Source organism: Glycine max, chromosome 16 (assembly GCF_000004515.6).
Source record: "Glycine max cultivar Williams 82 chromosome 16, Glycine_max_v4.0, whole genome shotgun sequence".
NCBI lineage: Eukaryota > Viridiplantae > Streptophyta > Magnoliopsida > Fabales > Fabaceae > Glycine > Glycine max.
Window position 1 is genome coordinate 5970232 of NC_038252.2, and position 18868 is coordinate 5989099.

General features: G+C 31.0%; 2 protein-coding genes and 1 long non-coding RNA gene across 6 annotated transcripts; 1 reads left to right on the forward strand and 2 right to left on the reverse strand.

Moving 5' to 3' along the window:
• Positions 1-1389: 1389 nt before the first annotated feature.
• On the forward strand, positions 1390-11634 carry LOC102663909 (uncharacterized). 2 transcript variants are annotated; one of them, XR_001385578.3, is made up of 3 exons: positions 1390-1752; positions 7428-7522; positions 10523-11634. It is a non-coding gene; the product is annotated as an uncharacterized lncRNA (long non-coding RNA). The 2 variants fall into 2 exon arrangements; XR_005889142.1 differs by lacking the exon at positions 1390-1752 and adding an exon at positions 6783-7329.
• LOC100789248 (50S ribosomal protein L9) lies at positions 3032-8947 on the reverse strand. Of its 2 annotated transcripts, none has more exons than XM_041010813.1 (6): positions 8814-8947; positions 5383-5568; positions 5156-5290; positions 4735-4851; positions 4267-4371; positions 3032-3369 (listed from the first exon to the last, which is right to left on the reverse strand). In XM_041010813.1, exons 2-6 carry the CDS (start codon positions 5527-5529, stop codon positions 3205-3207), a joined length of 669 nt encoding a protein of 222 aa, XP_040866747.1. In that variant the 5' UTR covers positions 5530-5568; positions 8814-8947; the 3' UTR covers positions 3032-3204. The 2 variants fall into 2 exon arrangements, with proteins under 2 accessions (XP_040866747.1, XP_003547671.1); XM_003547623.5 differs by lacking the exon at positions 8814-8947 and adding an exon at positions 6492-6628.
• On the reverse strand, positions 8476-16271 carry LOC100777873 (glutamate receptor 2.5). 2 transcript variants are annotated; one of them, XM_041010812.1, is made up of 6 exons: positions 16068-16271; positions 14613-14833; positions 10335-11596; positions 9867-10164; positions 9232-9632; positions 8476-8961 (listed from the first exon to the last, which is right to left on the reverse strand). In XM_041010812.1, exons 1-6 carry the CDS (start codon positions 16148-16150, stop codon positions 8476-8478), a joined length of 2751 nt encoding a protein of 916 aa, XP_040866746.1. In that variant the 5' UTR covers positions 16151-16271. The 2 variants fall into 2 exon arrangements, with proteins under 2 accessions (XP_040866746.1, XP_003548535.2); XM_003548487.5 differs by having other exon boundaries at positions 16062-16271.
• Between the last annotated feature and the right edge of the window lie 2597 nt (positions 16272-18868).

Here is an 18868-nt window from a genome sequence, read left to right on the forward strand (position 1 = left end):
ATTTTGTATGTTGTGTGTAACGTGTCAGCAAAATAGAATAGAAATGCCTAAATCAGATATATCATATTGCTTAAGTCTAAATTTCAACATTACACAGTAATGCTTACCAACAATGACAAAATTACATTTAAAATAAAAAAGAAAAATACTTTATGTTGATTTTTCATTTTCTTTAAGAAGAACTTTAAATGACGTCTTATTAAAAAAACTTCTTTGACTCACTATGAAACAATTTTTATCTCCATTTTTTGGCCAATTTTTATCAACTTTTTAGTTCTTTGAACCTTTATTTTTATCAAATTTAATTTTGTGCTTTATTTAAGCTTTAGAATAAAACTGTTATTTTCAAGGTTAATTTCTTGAACTCTTAAAATCTACGTCCCTTTCAATTTTCTTAGTCCTAAATTCACTCTATTGGTAAATGTTGAAATTAAGGTATAGCTTCTTTACTATCAACCCTATCGATCTATACATATACCTATAGATATTTCTATAATTCTATATATAAAAAATAGACTTGAACCTAAACATTAATGTAATATTTTAATTCTATCTAACATATGTACTCATATATAATATTTAATATTATTAACATTTTTTGAGTTTAATGATCTAGATTGACAATATAAAACATTTTACATTATTAATGAATCAAAAAGTATCATAGATATAATTTTTAAGTTAATTATTGTAAAAGTCAATAAATTTATCTTACATGATGATTTATGATTAGATAATAGTTAAAAAATTATTTTACACATTTAGGGCATAACATATATTTTTCCTCTTTTTTGTTTACCAGACAAAAGAGAAACAAAAAAGAAAATAGATCGAGGACTAAGTTCTTCTAAGAAACAACACCCACTAATTTATGATAAAATTTTCATGCTTTGAAGAGGGGAGAGAAGCAAGTGGGAACTAGACTAAGCTGGTTGGGCTTCCAATATGATTAATATGGGCATTTATATCCTACACTCGCACTATTGCATCAAATATCTTTCTCATTCTAAAATGAAAATTTATATTCCGAAATAGACTTTTCATGGTGTAGGATGAAATAATGGGGATGTAGGATACAATAGCCACCATCATGTTAGCAATTCTCCGAGAATATGCCAATTGAAACAAAATCAAATTCTATCTTCAGAATTGCTTCTTACACCCCATTTTAGAATGTAATTTACATTTCGGATTAATCATTCTGGAATGTAAAAAATTTCATTTTGGATTACATTCCAAAAAGCCTAATAAAAAATGTAATGTTATATTCTAGATTAAGCTTTTCAGAAGGTTAAGAAGGCACAGGAAGATATTGCCTCCTGTCTTCATCCTAATGTCTTGGATTAAGCTTTCATGTTTATGCATAGTAGGAAAGGCACCATCAAGGCAATTGCTTCCTGCACCCCATAGGAAATTTGAAACAATCCCGATGGGCAAAAATGTCTTTTGTTATCTCTTCCACCTCTTTCCCTTTGTGCGCCGACACATCCCTATTAAGCTTCTCCTTTCTTATTTCTTCTCTTTCGGACCCAACATCAATCAAATGTATAGTTGTGAGAGAATTATAAGGGGTTGTTGTTTTCTGGACTCCCATTATTGTTTCATGCCCATGTCTTTCCAGAATGCAAACCAGAAAGCCATGAGAAATGCAGGAAGTTATAGTGGAATTGCACGAAGTAGGCCTCACTATAAGGTTGTTGGTGAAGAAAATGATGGGATACGAGATCCAAAACAGAATGGGAGGCCCAAAAGGTTTATCAAAGGATTAAGCTTGCATGTTTATGCATGTTATTTTATTTTCTTATTACATTATGCATGTTACTTATCATCTCTGCATTTATCTTTTCCTCGTCTCTTTGTCTCTCTAAATGTCAAATGAATTTGTGATGTTCACATATCAACCAGAAATTAACAACATATAAATTTTTCTAAGAATTCCATGGTTCAAATGGCTAATGCTCATAGCTTTTTCTAAGAAGCAGATTATGGTCAAATGGAAACCCCCTGACTCGAGATGAATGAAGCTTAATTTTGATTAATCGGTCCAAGGCACTAATGGTATAGCAGAATGTGGTGGTTTAATCAGGGATGATTAGGGGAGATGGATTGCGGGATATGCTAGGAAACTAGGGATAACCTCAGCCTTTGTGACATAGTTACGGGGAGTATATCAGGGTATTTGTATAGCTTGGCAAATGAGTTTCTTAAGATAATTGTTGATTCTCAAGTTGTTGATTCTCAAATTGTTGATCATCATTGCTGCCATTTTAAACATGTTGACAGAGGATTGCCATGTTAAGATCAGTCATACTTTCCGTGAAGCAAATCAATGTGCTGATTTGCTAGCTAATCAATCTCAAGAGCTGGAGGGGGACTTAGTTATTTTTGAGAAACCACCAGGGTTTCTGACTTTCTGTCTAAGTTGTTGCTTTTTATTCTTTAGGAGTTGAGATCAATGTTTTAAGAATTGGATCCATCATCGGCCCAAAGTACTAGGTTAATGAATCACTGGTCAAATTGGAGTCTCACTGATCAAACTGATTTGATATAATATATATTAAAAAATATAAAAGATAATATAACTAAGTAATTAATATAATTTAATCATTTAATACTCCAAATTTAAAATGATTGTCTTTATAAAATGTCTAATATATCAAATAACAACTGATATTCATGTCAATACAAGTCCATAAATAAGTTTTAATGTCTTAAAAATAAACATAAGTTCACAAAAAAATAACATGAAAAAAGTTCATAATTTTTTTTTATAAAAAAAACACTCAATTCAACCAAAGACTCTTCCGGTTCAACCCAGGTTATGCTGGTTTTTATGCATTTTCAATCCTTTCAGTAAACTAAATCAGTGTAATCACCAGATTCCAATAGAACAGGCCGATGCGATCCGATTCTTAAACCACCAGGTTGAAACTCCACATATTTCTTAGTTTTTTTCCGGTCCATTACCAAGAAAAAAAATATTTGACAACTAGACAACTTTATACAAAGGAATGTCAATAACACATGAGACTTCACTCAATAAAAACAGAGAATATTAAAGAGACTTTGTTAAATGTGTCGAATTTTTGTCAGTAAATAAAAGCAATGTCAAAATCTTATAATCCCCGGGTTCAATTAAATGATTTATCAGCTTAAAACAACAATTCCATCCCTTGTGAACTTGAATTCAACAAGATGAGTGAGTTATTTACTCCTGATTTTAACTTTCAAACTCCAATTAACCTTGCCCTCTGGCAACGGGATGGACCTTGGTAAACGCAGTGGCACCTCATATTCTCCCAATGTGGCTAAAGGTGATGGAAGATGCAGGTTATCAGGTGCAACGTTCACACAGATTTGTCTTGACACCTTAAATTAGAACAACATATAAAAGTCAGTACCAGAAACATAATGAGGGAAAAAAAAAAACAAAAAGAAGAGAGAAGCTCACCCTTGTAGGAACGAAATTAAAATTTGGCATATACATTTTGGTAATTTCAGGCAGTTGATCTAGAAGTAATTTTTAACTCATTTACTTTGAAGCAACACAAAATATTAAATCCTAATTTTCTTTGATAAGAAACCTATGTTAAATTAAATTAAATACGATTTGCAATTGCAACAGAAATACTAACACCTCAAAGTAACAAACTTGGATCCATTTAGTTTTAGAATAAAAAAGGATGTTAGAGACAATGTCCCAGCGAGAACAATCATCTGTCCATAGCAATAAAATAAGGATTATTTTCATAGAAATTCTTTATTTCCAGCACTGTCATATATATCATCCAACCCCTTTTCCATTGATTAAAAAAAAAAACAAATAGAACTATCCCTAGTTTTACTAACATGTCAAGATAAGTAGTAGGGTGAACAGTAACATCACATTCACACCAACTGTAATTGATCCAAGAGGTAATGTAAACTAAAGTTAATTGGCAAAATTAAGTGAAGGAATAGAAGGAAAGGAGAAAATAAAAGCCATAGTATTAACCCCTATCTAGACTTCTAATTATAATTAAATAAGGAAACAAATGATGAATTATGAAAACCATTCACAAGAGGTTATGTAGAACTCTAAAATATTTTAAGATACAGCAATAATATCATAAAATATTATCTACATATTCTAACATGAATCATTCTCTATTCCATGCTTTGAATAATGACATGAAAGGTACAAATATTACAGACTATATGCTTATTTCTTAATTTGTTACTTAGCTAATATCAACAAAACATTTAACTACAAAGAACAAATATTACCTCAGCCACAAGAATATCTTTTGTCACAGGATAACGTAACTCCAAGGGGTCATCTTTTGATTCACGTGACTTGGCTTTTTGAACATTGATTAATCTCCGCAAGACCTATTAGATCATCACACCCAGGCTTATATTAAAATAATTATCAACTTGGTTTTAACATGAAATATTCTATCGAATTAAAAATTATCGACTACATATTTCTATTTTACAACTTTAACAATTACAAACTATGTGAGTATCTTCACAAACATTTAGTCTAAATTGAAGTTTTAATAAGTAATACATTTAAAAAAATAAAAAAAAAAACTCAGAACAGTTCAATTGTACTGTAGCTACACCAAATTCCCCAAGGAGTGATAATAAATACAAAGCAATACTCTACCAGAAAAAGAAAATAATTATCCCAGAAACAATAGCAGAAATAGTCTAAAACAGCAATGAATTTGAACACTAAACTACACAAACCAGCTTAGCTTTATCAAGACGCAATGCTGCCTTTTCATACTCTTTCATCATATCTTCCTTTGACTCTTTAACAAGAGTGACATCTTCTTGTTTTTCTTCTTCAGTTGGTTGATATATCTGAAGCATTTAAAACACAACACTGGAAAATGGTGAATACAGAGAAGAAGTTATAGAAATATTGACAGTGTGAACTGCATACACATTCACATAACCACAGAAATAAATGCAAAGGAAACAGTTATTTTAAGGATCAGACATCTAACAGGATTATCATATCAAGAATTTAAAATTTTATTCCAGAAGATAGTAAAATGCAGAAAATTGTAAGTGGAAATAAATTTACCTAATGATGAATGGCATTGACAAAGTAGTATATATAAACAGGGAAAACAGAGATTAATTGAAAATAAAAGTAAAAAACCTTGCGCTGCTCATTGAGGAGATGAGCAAACTTATCAATGTTAGGGAAAGCAAGGAGCTTGGGCATTAGGTGGTTGCGAAAATATCCAGGGGCAACTTTGACAGTATCACCTGCCTTTCCCAGATTATCTATGTCCTACAAATTGGAAATTAGTACTTCACAAATCAGAAAATTGAATTAAATGAAATCCAAGAAAACAAGCATCACAACTCAATATAAATAATTACAGTTGTAAGGATGACTTGGAGCTTCCTCTTGTAACGAAGTCCTTGGGAAGCATATAGGAGTGGGTTTACCACAACATTATCATAACTAGCATCTCTAAATCTAATGATCTGCCTAACACCATGTCTGCCAAATTGAAGATAACCCATTCAAATTTGGATTCGGATTCACAGCCACTTCTTTTCTAACTGTCAAGAGCCAAAACAATTTACCATATCAATATCAAACCAACAAATTTCATTTTTTTTCAAAAAATAAACACTCTGCTTAGGCTTCTTAAGAATAAGAATGGCAATGGATCTTCTTGGGATGTGTAATTTCACATATTACATTGTTAGTAATTTTATAAGAACCAAATTCGAAGCCAAAAGCCTTGTGTAACCTATGGTTAAAGTTAAACCAATCCAGCAACAACCTTGAGGCCTTACTGGTTTGATTTCAGGTTCAGGTCTCAAAACACACATAGTATGACGGTAACCTTGCACTTTTAAAAACACAGATATAGACAGCCATGTATCCAAAACTCAGCCGGTAACACCATCATCAATATAATAATAACCAAAAAATCTCTCATGTTTTTGTTAAATTACTTCAGATGTAAACAAGAAAACCAACGGGTCTAGCATCACAAATTCAACCTCCAACATATCACACACTAGTTCATTTCTGGAAAGTTCAAGCATTTCATCAAAAGGGTGGCGGGCAACTAGGCATGTCCAATAAATCCCAAAGAAGATACAGCCCGCTATACATATTATACAAGGCATCAACCAAGACTCAAATTGATTACAATTCGACCCAAACATAGATTGGAACCGAAAAGCAAATAAAAGTGAAACACAAAACTTTGCCCACAAAAAAAAAAAAAGCCTTTGAGAACATAGAAAAATTGCAAAGAACGAACCTTGCCACGTGCAATGTGAGAATAATTATACAATATTTTGGTGGCAATAGTAGCATTTACGGGTCATGTCATGGCATTCACAAAAGAATTATTATTAATATTATTAAGACATTGATGGATTTTTTCGAAGGCAACCAACGAAGATGAACTAACTACTCAACTAATACATGTGGAATTGTTAATAGCTTCTGATCAATAAGGACTTACCGTAATCAACGAAGTGGGTTAGGATTAGGATACGGGGGTTTCAAAAACTTGAAACCTTCTTCACCAGGCTTCTATCAAAATGCACAGTTTTCGGTAACTTTATATCACACTGCTCAAATTGTTTAGGACATCTCCAATGGGAGATATCAATTTGAGATCTTAATCACTTTTTTTTTTTAATCTCACATATCACTCTCAACATTTCGTAAATAGTATATCTCATTTAGTATAAATCTAAAATATAATATACTATATATTTAAAAATATTTATTTATTTTAAATTTTAATTGAATAAAAATTATTAAATTAACTTTCATCGAGAAAAAATTGTTCTTAAAAATTAAACAAATTACAAGTGAAATGAAACAACAATAAAACCTCTTCTAATTTGAGGAAAAGAAGAGAGCACACAACAATTGTAGACTTCTAAATTCCCCAATTTACCTCAACAAAACTGTTTACGTTGTTCAAATTTGAGGCCATCATAGCATGCAAAACTCCATCTGAATTCTCCACACTTAGTTTTTTTTAGCACACTAGGTGTTTGTTAAAATGTTGAAGTAAAAAAAAAAGGTGTTTATTATAATGCTTGACTCACTTTTTCCTAAATCGTTGCTTATGAGTTTGTGGTATAAGTACGTTCTTGGATTAGTTGTTAGAGAACAGCATAAACATCGTTTCTCTTTCTCTAATTTCATGTGAAATTTCTAAGGACTTTTGTAACTTCTATGTTCTATTATATATAACCTAAGCAACATTATTTTAATAATTTGTTTTATTACTCGTTCATTTAGCAAAGCTAAAAGGACAAGAGATGAGGGTGAAGTGAACTACCCATGTATGGATAATTTTGGGCTTCCTATCTAATATTTTGTGCTATCTTATCTATTAGAAACTAAATAAGGATTGAATTTTGAATTTTGAATTTTGATGCAGGATTATGTTCTAGCCAACTTCCAATATTCCAGTCGTGACTTGTGCACCAGAATGCTCCACCAACACCAGTGTCTCTATTTCAATCTCTCGTGCAAGTAAAACTTAACACCATTCTTTCTTCTTCTAGATTTATTATTAATTAATGTTTTACTTGCATTTGGAATTTTTTAGGTTTGCCTGGTTTGTTCAAAGAATTGATGATGTATATGTGTTCAGGGTTCTGGATCAGAATAGCTTCATTAGTTTCTTGTTTGTTCTTATATGAGTTATATAGATCATTATCTTTTAAGTTGAGATTCTATTAGAGGAGTGAAGTGTTTGGGCATAAAATTTTGTAAAATATTTAATAAACAAGGCCATGCAAGTAACAACAATATACATAGGAAGAACATCACAACAATTTTTTTCCGATTTTCTTACAATTTATAAATTTTTCTGTCATTTTCACTTTTCGGGAGGCTTTTTTAATTTTCTTTCTATGCCAACTGGGTAGGATGAGTCAGGTTGGCCAATGTTTTGCTCACAACTATTTCAAGCTCAATATGTGGTTGGTAAACACAGGTGAGTTCTGGTGGGCCATTATGAGCTAATGTGTTTGGGTAAACAGCTTAATTAAATGTATATTCAATAAATTCCTGTTATATGAGAGCTTATGTAATAAATTTTGCCACAAAACTAATAAGTTAGAAAGAGATTATTTTATCACAGCTTCACCAACATCTTATAGGAGTCATTAGTTGAAATAAACTCCTTAGAAACTCTTCCAAACACCGCCTAAAATACATTTTTTCTTTTGTTGGGGAGGGGAAGGTATATTGAGAAAGAAACCACATACTAACAAGAAAGAGGTACATAGGATTTGAATCTCTCTCTCTTACCTTTTTTTTCATTTATTATTTTTCACTCATCAGCAATTTGGCACATAACTTTCTTTATCTTTGTATTTACAACGTTGTATCATCACAATATCACCAAAATAAAATGTGCACTGAAATCATTTAAATCTTTGTTAGTATAATGATTTTTAGAACAGTGAAAAATGAATAGCTCACGAAGCATGAGCAGCCAATACTACATCAATAAGCTCAACATTCATTGTGCTTTGCTGATCACTAATGACAGTCTCCTCGGCATTTCTTGTTACTGTGGCAGTACTAATACTTCTCATACTCCCTGATTGGAGTCTTGAACAGCTCCAAGTAAAACATGTGGTTGTGCATCTCCACATACTCTTTAATTTTGTTAATGTTACATGCATGTAGCTAGAGAAGATCTCTACACTAATCTTGAACACACAAATCATATTATATAACAATGCCAGAATAGCAACAGAAGAACAGATTAAAAATAGGCCAAGGAAAGGCTGAAATCCTGTTGATGACCTACCTTTTGCCTTGCTCTCGGAAGGAGAGCAATTGGCATTGCCTCCTATCAATAGCATATCTTTTTCTAGTTGTTCTGTTTCTCGTTTCTCTATCACTTTCAGCAATGCCTCGGATAAGTCAGTAGCCAAAGTCGAACCCTTGGGAAAAACCTATGTAATCAAACACGCAAAATGTACACATTAGTTAGAAATTAGAATAGTTTTCAGAAAAAAGGAAAGCATTTTTGAACTATAGCATGTGCAATGCCTTGTCAATTAAGTTTGGCTTTAGTGGAAATTGGGGGAATGCATGCAAGGAGTGCTGAAATATTGGCATTTAATATGAGAAAACTTCCAATTTAAGATTTTCCATACAACTACTCCAATTTTCACTACTGCCAAAAATGTCATAAATGAGTGATAATGAGGAGAGTGACTCACAAAACCAAAACCACCAAGCTTGAACGTGCTCCCTGCTTTGATGAGGCCCTTGCACGAGTACTTTGCCAGAAAGATTTTAGCATGAGGGGTAACAAAGAAAGCGGCTTCAATATCCTTGTTCTGAAACGCAGCAGGGTAATCACCTATAGAGTTAATTTTCTTGATGTTCTCAGGCTTGAATTTTAGTATGTCAATCAGGTACTTCACAATGAACGAATTTCCATTACAACCGACAGGGGAATTTCTTTCCTGAAGGGTTTGGATATCTAACACAGATGGCTCTAGTTGCGAAACAGTCATCATGGAAGTCAAACTTGCTGTGAATGTACTAGTTGCAATGAGTATAACAAATAGCCATGGTGCCAACACAGTTCGAGCCAGGGGGCTTGTAATTGGTTCTCCTGCTTATTAAAATTTAGAAATGTACCAAAAATTAGAGTTACACATTTCTAAAGAAGGAATGAATGTTATTGAAAAGGTTTGGTTAGTATCATGTTCTATATATAGTGAATGTTGTTGAGGAAATGCCACAGTATCATAGTGGTAGCTGAAGTTTTGGCCTTCAAGTATACCGATAATTAGTAGCTATGAAATTTACTCCTTTGAACACATGAAGTTCATGTTAGAGGACTTACTGTGTGCATAGAATATCACGCTGACTAGAAACCAAAGCATGGACCCCAATCCTTTTAGTTCTGCATTGTGTCGCCGTTCTATGAACCAAATAACAAATCCCACAAAAATGTGCAATGCAACTATCATCAACCACATCTCTTTTGTAAATACATCCAAAAAAATCCATGTTTCTTTTGATTTTGCTGATTTCTCTTTAACCACCATGTCAAGGCCAGATTCAATGTAAGGTTGTGTGAAGTCGACTAAATGATATCTATATGCCATTATTGCTGTGTCTCCTACAGCAGCATCCAATGTCTACATCAGAAATAAAAGTTTAGGATTGTATTAAGCAAAAACATACTAAAGTTTAAAATATAGTAAAAAAAACACATGGCTGTAATGTAAAAATCTATGAATTTTACAATACAATAATCAACGAGCCCTCTATATTATTAACTCCCTGAAATAGTTAATTGTTACCTTACCTTATTGTGGACTTGCTCTACCATTTCATCATAAGACCCATTGAAGGGAACAAACGTGTATTTCAAGTCATAAGGCAAAGTATTAACAACAGCTTTAAAGACATCAATTGAGAAACCAGTTATAGAAGTGTTATTTGTGTTCTGATCATGTGTCACATTCACAAACTGACGAAAGACACCATTTGCAGGCACTCCTATTTGCAGAGTTCTCTCCTCGGTGCTGCGAGTCGATCCCTTAGGAACAAACTGTAAGCCTCCAGGCCAATAAACAGTACTCAAAACTTTAGTAGAAGTAGTATCTGTGTTCACCTCTGTTAGCTGCTGTGTAATAAGGTTCTTGGAGAAACCTAGTTTTGGAGACCATAATGCCAAGTCTCTATAACTTTTACCTATCACATTAATTATATTGAAGGTTGGTGATTGCTGTAATTTGTCATTCCTGGAGAGGTAATTTTTGAACAATTGTTCAGGAGTAAACTTCCCTTGTGATTCCTTTGCAGCCTGTGCAATCGCCCAGGTTGCATCGTACAATTGAAGTGCGAAGAAACTTGGATTAATTTTCTCTTCCTCGGGGAACTCCGAGGCAAAGTTTCTTTGAAATTTGAATTTGAACTGTCTAAATGTCTCACTCACTTCCATGAAGTTTGTCTTAAACCCAATTACTCCCTGCATGTTAGAGATAGCAGATGGGTTAACTGAATCAAGAAGGCCAACAACCCCATCTGATATAACCCACACAGAACCTTTTTCCATCAAACCTATTTGCTTTGCTTTCTCAAAAAGTATGTTAGCCAGCTCTAAAGAAGAATGCACAATCAAGAAGACCCTGTTACTTTTGCTTTTGAGCTTTTTAAGCTCATTTTCAATGTTTGATTTTGGGTCTGATAGAGAGGACAAGGAAGGCAAAGCTAAATGATTGTCAATCTCAGAACCAACTTGTCTAAGAGCATAGGTGAGGTCAAGTAGCATCCCTGGATCAGAGGAAAGCCAATTATTAAGTTCATAGATTACTGTCACCTTTTTCCATCTGAATTCTCCTACTATGGCTGCAACGCATTGCATGTGAATCCTGACATCATCGCCAATTTGGATGAAGTGTGGCAATTGAGGAGATAATAACTTTGTCCTTGCTGTTGGAGAAGTTAGAGACAATGTAGGAACCTTGTTTATGGTGTAATTTAACTCACTTGCCAGAGTTGCTTCATTGTGTGTTATTGTTCCTATGATAGCTAGCACCCGCATGCTCTGTGTGAGATCCATAACTACATTTATATAAGCATAATAGTGTTATAATGTTTCATTTTTTACTAGTTTCTTCATGAGCCAATCAGTAATGAGAGAAATGAAAGTAAATATTACACTGCCAGTTTTCACTCCTAACATAATCATGAACTTAGGAAAAAAAGTTCATGTTTAGTAGAGCGTTAAATATGTGCATTGATATAGAAAACCACATCAAAAATTGTGAAATACACGAAAGGTAATATAATGGTTGGTTTCTCATTGGTGAGTATAAGATGCACGTCTCATCTGAAGCTAAAAGATTTAGCTTCCGTTTATTTCACAATTTTTTACGTGGTTTTCTATATCAATGCATATATTTAACGCTCCACCAAACATGTACTAAATCTTTTAGTTTAAGATAAGATGTGCATCATGTATTCATCATTGAGAAATTAAATATATTTTTAGTTCATACAATTTATTTTTTTTTTATTTTTCTCTAATTTTTTTTACTCCTTGTGAAATGTATTTTTTTTTTGTTTTTTTATCTTTAAAGTGTTTTAGATAATATTTTTTTATTGTTTAAAATACTTTTTTACGATTAAAAGTGTTATCTAAAACACTTTAAGCATGAAAAATAAAATAAATATATTTTGTAAGGAATAAAACAATTTTTTTTGCAGGGAAAAAAAACACTAATTACATGAACCAAAAATGTATTTAAGTCTCCTATCAAACTTACTTTTTCTTTTGTGTCTCAAAATATTTAAATTTAAGTGGGTATTGATGTATGTTTTTTTTAGAGACTAAATTACTTATTGCATACTTGTGAATGTAGTTCAATTTGAAACCAAATCAATGCTATATTGCTCTTTTCATCCGATTAAAAGTGACACCATTCATAAACAAAGGCCGACAATTTAGGGGCATAGTGACGTTTACAACTTCCGCTGTTTAAAAATTATTGTAATAAATTTAAACAATTATAATAAAGAAATAAAATTAAATGTTGAGGTAATTTCTTTGTCTGGCAAAATGAATGGTCCGGACCTTGTCCATATTTTTGTGGGCTGGAATTTATAGGCCCAGTCCCATCCTATGTTGAGCTGCCAAGCCACCGGTTTATTTGTACAAATTTAGATATTAGTATAAAAAAATTGATTTTGTGTTAAAAAATATTAAAAAAATTTAAAGACAAAAAATTATTTATTATTTGTTTATGTCACATAATAAGAATTGGTAAATTTATTTAAATTATGTTTAATAAATATTTAAATTAATAATATTGCTTTGAGGTTGTCACTTATTGTGAACGTTTATTTTATTTAATGAGTATGTTTTATATTTTAAAAAAATATAAATTGTAATATAAAATTATAAATTATATTAATAAGTTAGTATATTTTATTTAATATTTATTATATATTACTAATTGAATCAGTCCTGATCTTTTGTTCTGTTCGAGCTGAATCCATTTGGTTCATCAGTTATATGGGCCGAGCTAAAAAAACTTGTTTTTATTTGGGCTGCATTTTTTAGGCTAATATGACCCCAAAAAAAGTTAAATTTTTTGCTTATATAATAATTTTAAAATTATCATGATTTAATTTTATTAAATTAAAATAAAAAAATGTAATTTTTTTAAAAAAATATTACAATTTAAATTATAATTTTTTAAAACTTAATAAAGTAAATTTTTAATAGTGGCAGTTATATAAATTAAAGTTCCTCTATGTGTAAATGAAATTGCCGGTATATATTTATAACCTTAACAACATTACTACACATGGAAAAAATTAAGATTGAATTGATTTGAAAAATTAAGAGATCAAATTAAAATTTTTACTAATAAAATATCAAAATTAAACCAAATAAATTAACAGATGGGCCAAATTAATAATTTAACTTATATACACACACAAGGGTGGAAATGAAATTACTCCTAATTAATTCCAGTTAAGGTTACTAAACTCAATAACTCTAGGTATATATATTTAATTTTAACGATCTAACAGCTGAATATTTTGACATTATCTCAATGATAATGCACACCAAATTTTAAATGAATCGGACATTTATAGTTAGATAATCTTATAGCCATCATTTACTTATATCTTTTAAAAAATATATTATACGTTAATTTGAATTTATTTATGCAGACTCGATCAATTTAATAAGCACTAATTCAACTTTTGAACACCAGTTGCATGTATCACGAGTATTTTATGGAGTAGGGACCAAAATGTTAACAGAAGAGAGTTTAGGGTTAAGACTGGGTCATTTTTGTTTAGAAACTAAAAGTAAAATTTCAACAAAAAAAAATAGGGACAAAAAATATATTAAATGCTTGGGAATATCTTGAGCCCCTTTCTCTTTGTACGTGTGTGTATTTATATTTTTTTTCTTTTAAATTACACACTATTTTATGTAATGTTTACAACAACCTTCCTTATACTGAATATTATGCCAACCAATCACCGTTGACATAAGTTATAGCGACTTAACCTTTTTAAAAATAATTTAAGATTTAAATTTTATTTTTAAATATAAAATAAATTATGTTTAATATAATTCATTTTCTCTTAATTTGATGATTAAAGTAAGTTATGAATTAAAATCATTAGATTAAGAGGAAATAAATTAAGGATTTGGTTGAATGAATAGTAATTCTTTTAAAGTTTTTGTTTGAGTAAATTGATACATTATATATATATAGAGAGAGAGAGAGAAATGTTTTTTTTTTAAACTAGTTGATAGTTTATCATTAAGAGTGAGAGATAATAATTAAGATTTACAATTTTCGTTATGATATGAAAACATCCTTCTTATATTGATAGGTACCTGTTATGTGTATTAGGAAAATATGTATGAGGGGAATGGGGGCAAAAAAGAATGGGGAAGATCGATAGAAAGAATAGCAATAAAGTATTACAAAGAGACAAAATAATGTGATCTTATATGATAATATGATCTGATATGCTCCCATTAAATGCCTTGTTGATGTTTGTGTCTGATCAACTCACAAGACAAAAAAGTTGGGGGAAGAGAAGTTACCACTAGCAATTGCTCGAGCAGAAATCCCACGGGAATTTTGTATATTCAAATCCAGCTTGGAGCAACTCAAGCTATTGAACTCTTGGACTGCAATTTCCATGGCGATTTTTTGTTGCTTGCCCACTAGTGAATCCAAATCAAGAACAGCACCGATTTTCATCATAATGGGCCTTGAAGTAGTGCTTATGCAGTTGTTTATTTTTTCACTAGCTAGTAGTACCCTTGATGACCATGCAAACAATTGCAAGACAAAGAACAAGATAGTTAGTGACATTGGAGAAGTCCTTACCATTGGAGAAATTCATGTCTAGCAATTAATCAAGAGAACGTTATGAAATTGAGTTTTTGACATTGAGCATGATTGCATGAGTATTAATAATCTTTCCTATGACTTCTTCATAGTTTACTCCGATACTATCTGAACCAATTCATTCTGCTTTTATTTGTTTCCTATTCCCATCTTAATTATATATTACAAGCTTGTTGCCTTACTCCATTGCTCAAGCCTTTTAAAAAGTTATTTAAAAAATGTATAGAAAAAGTTATATATTTATTTAATGATTTTATAAAAACAAATTTATTTTTCTTTAGTAATTTTTTTGTTACGTTTTTTCTTTAACATTTTTATAAAGTTATAACGGTGAGAAGATAGAACTTTTTATTTTGAAAGCTAGTTATAATTGCAATACTTCTTTTAGAAAGTACTCAAAACAGCTTCTCAAAATAATTAATAAGAAATCTAATTTTTTAATTTTATTTTTAAACTTCAAAAACACTAAAAAAAATTCAAAAGTGGAATTTTCGTGAAAAATAACTGACATAAAATGAAATCTAATCTACTCCTATTTTGAAAATGTGAATGAGAATACACAAATTGCTAAGTGTATCACGCTCTTCATCCTCTCAAAATTAAACATTCTCAATATTATCTTTCTTCTTTTAGTTAAATAATATGTCTCTCAATCATCTAAAACTACTATCGATTCTTTTATCTTTATCTCTAGCTATATTCACTTTTTCTTTGTGAAAGTTCCTCTAAGAAGTTAAAGAGAAAAGTGATATTTTCCTGAAAATCTAATGCATTCATTTGTTGGACTCATGATTACTTACATAACGAAAAAAAATAAAATGTTTGACTACAAGTGTATGATGAGGGCATAATGAATGGAAAATAATGCATGTGGCCATTGGTAGTGTTTGACACTAAAATAAGGTCCAATCTCTGATATATGGGTGCCTGTGCATGACAATTAAGCGATTGGGTTTGAGTTTTCTTGACTGTGAGCTTTCTAAGCTGTTTCGGTGCTGCGTGCTTTGAATTTCATTTTATTTTTTTAACTTGCATACATCTATGATCTATATAATATCTTAATCTAATAATATTCTTGGAATTAACCTGTTCATTTGGGAGACCATTAAATATATTGTCAATTGCAATTTGAATATTACATTAACCTGCATCTTATTGGTGTTTGACCATATGCTATTTTCCATGCATTGTTGTAGAAATACAGCAATTTTCTTTTATGTACATGCATTGGTCTAGCTGTGATATTTGATAAGGGGAGAGCAAGTTTGCAAGGACAATGAGGTATTATTTGCTTTTCTGCGATATATACATCGATCTCTTGTTTAGGTGTAAGAGGCTAGGTGAATTAATGAAAGAAAGATAAAAGTAAGTTAAAAAAAAAAAGTAAAGCATGTAATATATACTTTGATTTGAAAAATAAAACACGAGAGAGAGATAAAAAAAAAAATTTAAATGAATGCACCCATCAGAGAAATTGAAAAGATAATAAATGATTTAATGGAGCAAGCTAGTTGTCTTCCATTTTTTTGTCCCACTTGTACTTTAATATTATATAAAATACTTTTAAGAGTTAGAGTGTGAGATCGTTTAAGAACTATTTTAGAGTTGTTTGGGTTGAAAAAGAAATACTTAAATTGTTTGAAGTAATGAAATAATATCACATTGTGGAAAAATTTTAAAAATGATGAAATATTATAAATAACAACTCATAAGTTGCATTGTTAAAGATGTAAAAAGTCAATTATCAGGAATCTTTGGAAACTTATTATAACCCCCACCGATATACTGAATTTTCCCGCAACATGATACAATGTACACTACAATTAACTTTGTGTATTATATTAACCCATTATTATATTAACCTATACAGATATACTCTAAAAAAATCTTTGTAGCTAAAATAATACATATAGATTAAAATGAAACATAAATAAAGGTCCAACAACCGAATAGAAAATCTATCAATAAGTTATACGCTGATTTTATTTATTTATTTATTATATGCTGAAAATTAAATACCAAACAAGTAAGGTGTATTAATATTTTTTTGTGAAGACTGAGCAGAAAACTTCATATAATTAAGAAATTAACATACAAGGCAATGACGTTATTAACTGATTTGGAGGTGGAGAAATAATATGGCCTTTAGTGATAAAATAGTCTGAGATGTCGTATAGATATTATTGTCAGACAAATTTTTAATTTTCACAGTGAATTAGAAATGTCTTCATAATTTGGGTCAAGTGTGATAACCAATTGTTATCTCTGTTAAGTAAATTTCCTAAGTGTAGAAGTGTAGTTTTTTTATAAGGTTAATTTCGATAAAGAAAGCTAACTTCCAAAAAGAATATTGTCTAAGATGGTATGAAAGTCATATCTATTATATTAATCTTGCTAAAATATGTTTTTGAATTTCGATTGAGGTACGTTTGTCGAAATATGTTTTCGATTGAATTTTGTTGAAAGCAAATAGTAGGAACTAAGTTTTATCAAGTGCTTTAAGAAAGCTTCTTTCAACAGAAGTTAGTTTCGATGGTTGATTTTGCGCGTGGGTTTTGAAGAGTTTCACAGAAGACCTAACGAAATAAGTAGCAGCACTCTTTGATATATATAGGAAGTTAATAAACTGTTGTTAGAAATCTATAAATAAGGGACTCAATAGTTATTTATTTTTCGCCTCACTTTTAATGATTTTTTTTTATTTGATTTACTTCTCCGTGTTATCTCTTAACCCTTTAACTTTTTTATTTTATTTTTCTTCTCAAAACTTTATCTAATTTCAAATAGATCATGACAACTGCAAGAGACAAATTAGGCGGTTATCAATTAAGCCTCCATTCATTTAATATCTTATTTTTTATATGATAAATTTTATTGGACTTAATTATATTTTTTATCATTGATAAATATTATTTTTTATATTTGGTATTTGATAAATTTTTCTTTTGAATTGAGTTCCTAATATTTCAAAAAATTTGTCTTAAGTCTATGCCGTTAATCCATAATCGTTCACATATAGGAGTATGATGTGTCGTGTCACGTGTAATTTTTGGTATTACTATTTATACATGATTATTTTTTATAAAAAAAACAAAGAAAATGATGTAGTTTTAATGTATTCTAGACTTTTTTCAGATCCATCTCATGGCCTCCCATCTCTAACCAAGGACTTCTTCTCTGGCGAATGCAACTTCGAGGACAACCACTTAATCTTCTCTCTATCAATGCCGCCGTGAGATATAGCTTCACCTTCCACATGGTTTCTTTTTCCAAATCTGAGATCCATTCCCCCTTTTTTCCATGGTTTCTTTTTCCAGATCTAACATGGTGACTTTGTCCTCTTCTTCTCTTTGCACCGACCTCCTCCCCCTACACTTTGTCCCAGTTGGTAAAAAAAGGGAAAATATGACAAAGATGAAGATCCGAAACGAGAACAAGCTACGGAAACTAGAACCACCTCTGCCTCCTCTCGTGGCAATCGTCATTGGATCTTGAACTTAGCATCGAAGAACATTGCTTTGGTAACTATGGAGAGCATAGTCAGATCCAAGAATTTGAAGAATTTGTGTTAAAAAGGTGGGCTAGTAATGGTCTTCAGCCTGAATCCTAGGACAAATCTGGGCTCCATCTCAATTTTTTTTTTCTATATAATTTATAGAATAACTATGAAAAAAATTCCCTTAATTTGACTTTCTTTTCCTCCTCGTTGCAAATCAATGGATTCATTATTCTTCGTCAGCTGCTGCTCCTTAATAATATTTGTGCGAGATGCACACCTTCGTGGTGGTGGCGATGAGTAGGAGCAAATTTGGGTTTAGGCTCAACAGAGGAAGAGACAGTAGTTTGGGAAAAGAAAGAGAAAAAATTTAACGTGCAAAATAACGTCGTTTTTTACTTTTTAAAAAAAAAATATTTTTTTCATGTGTTATCCCATTCAGACAAAGAT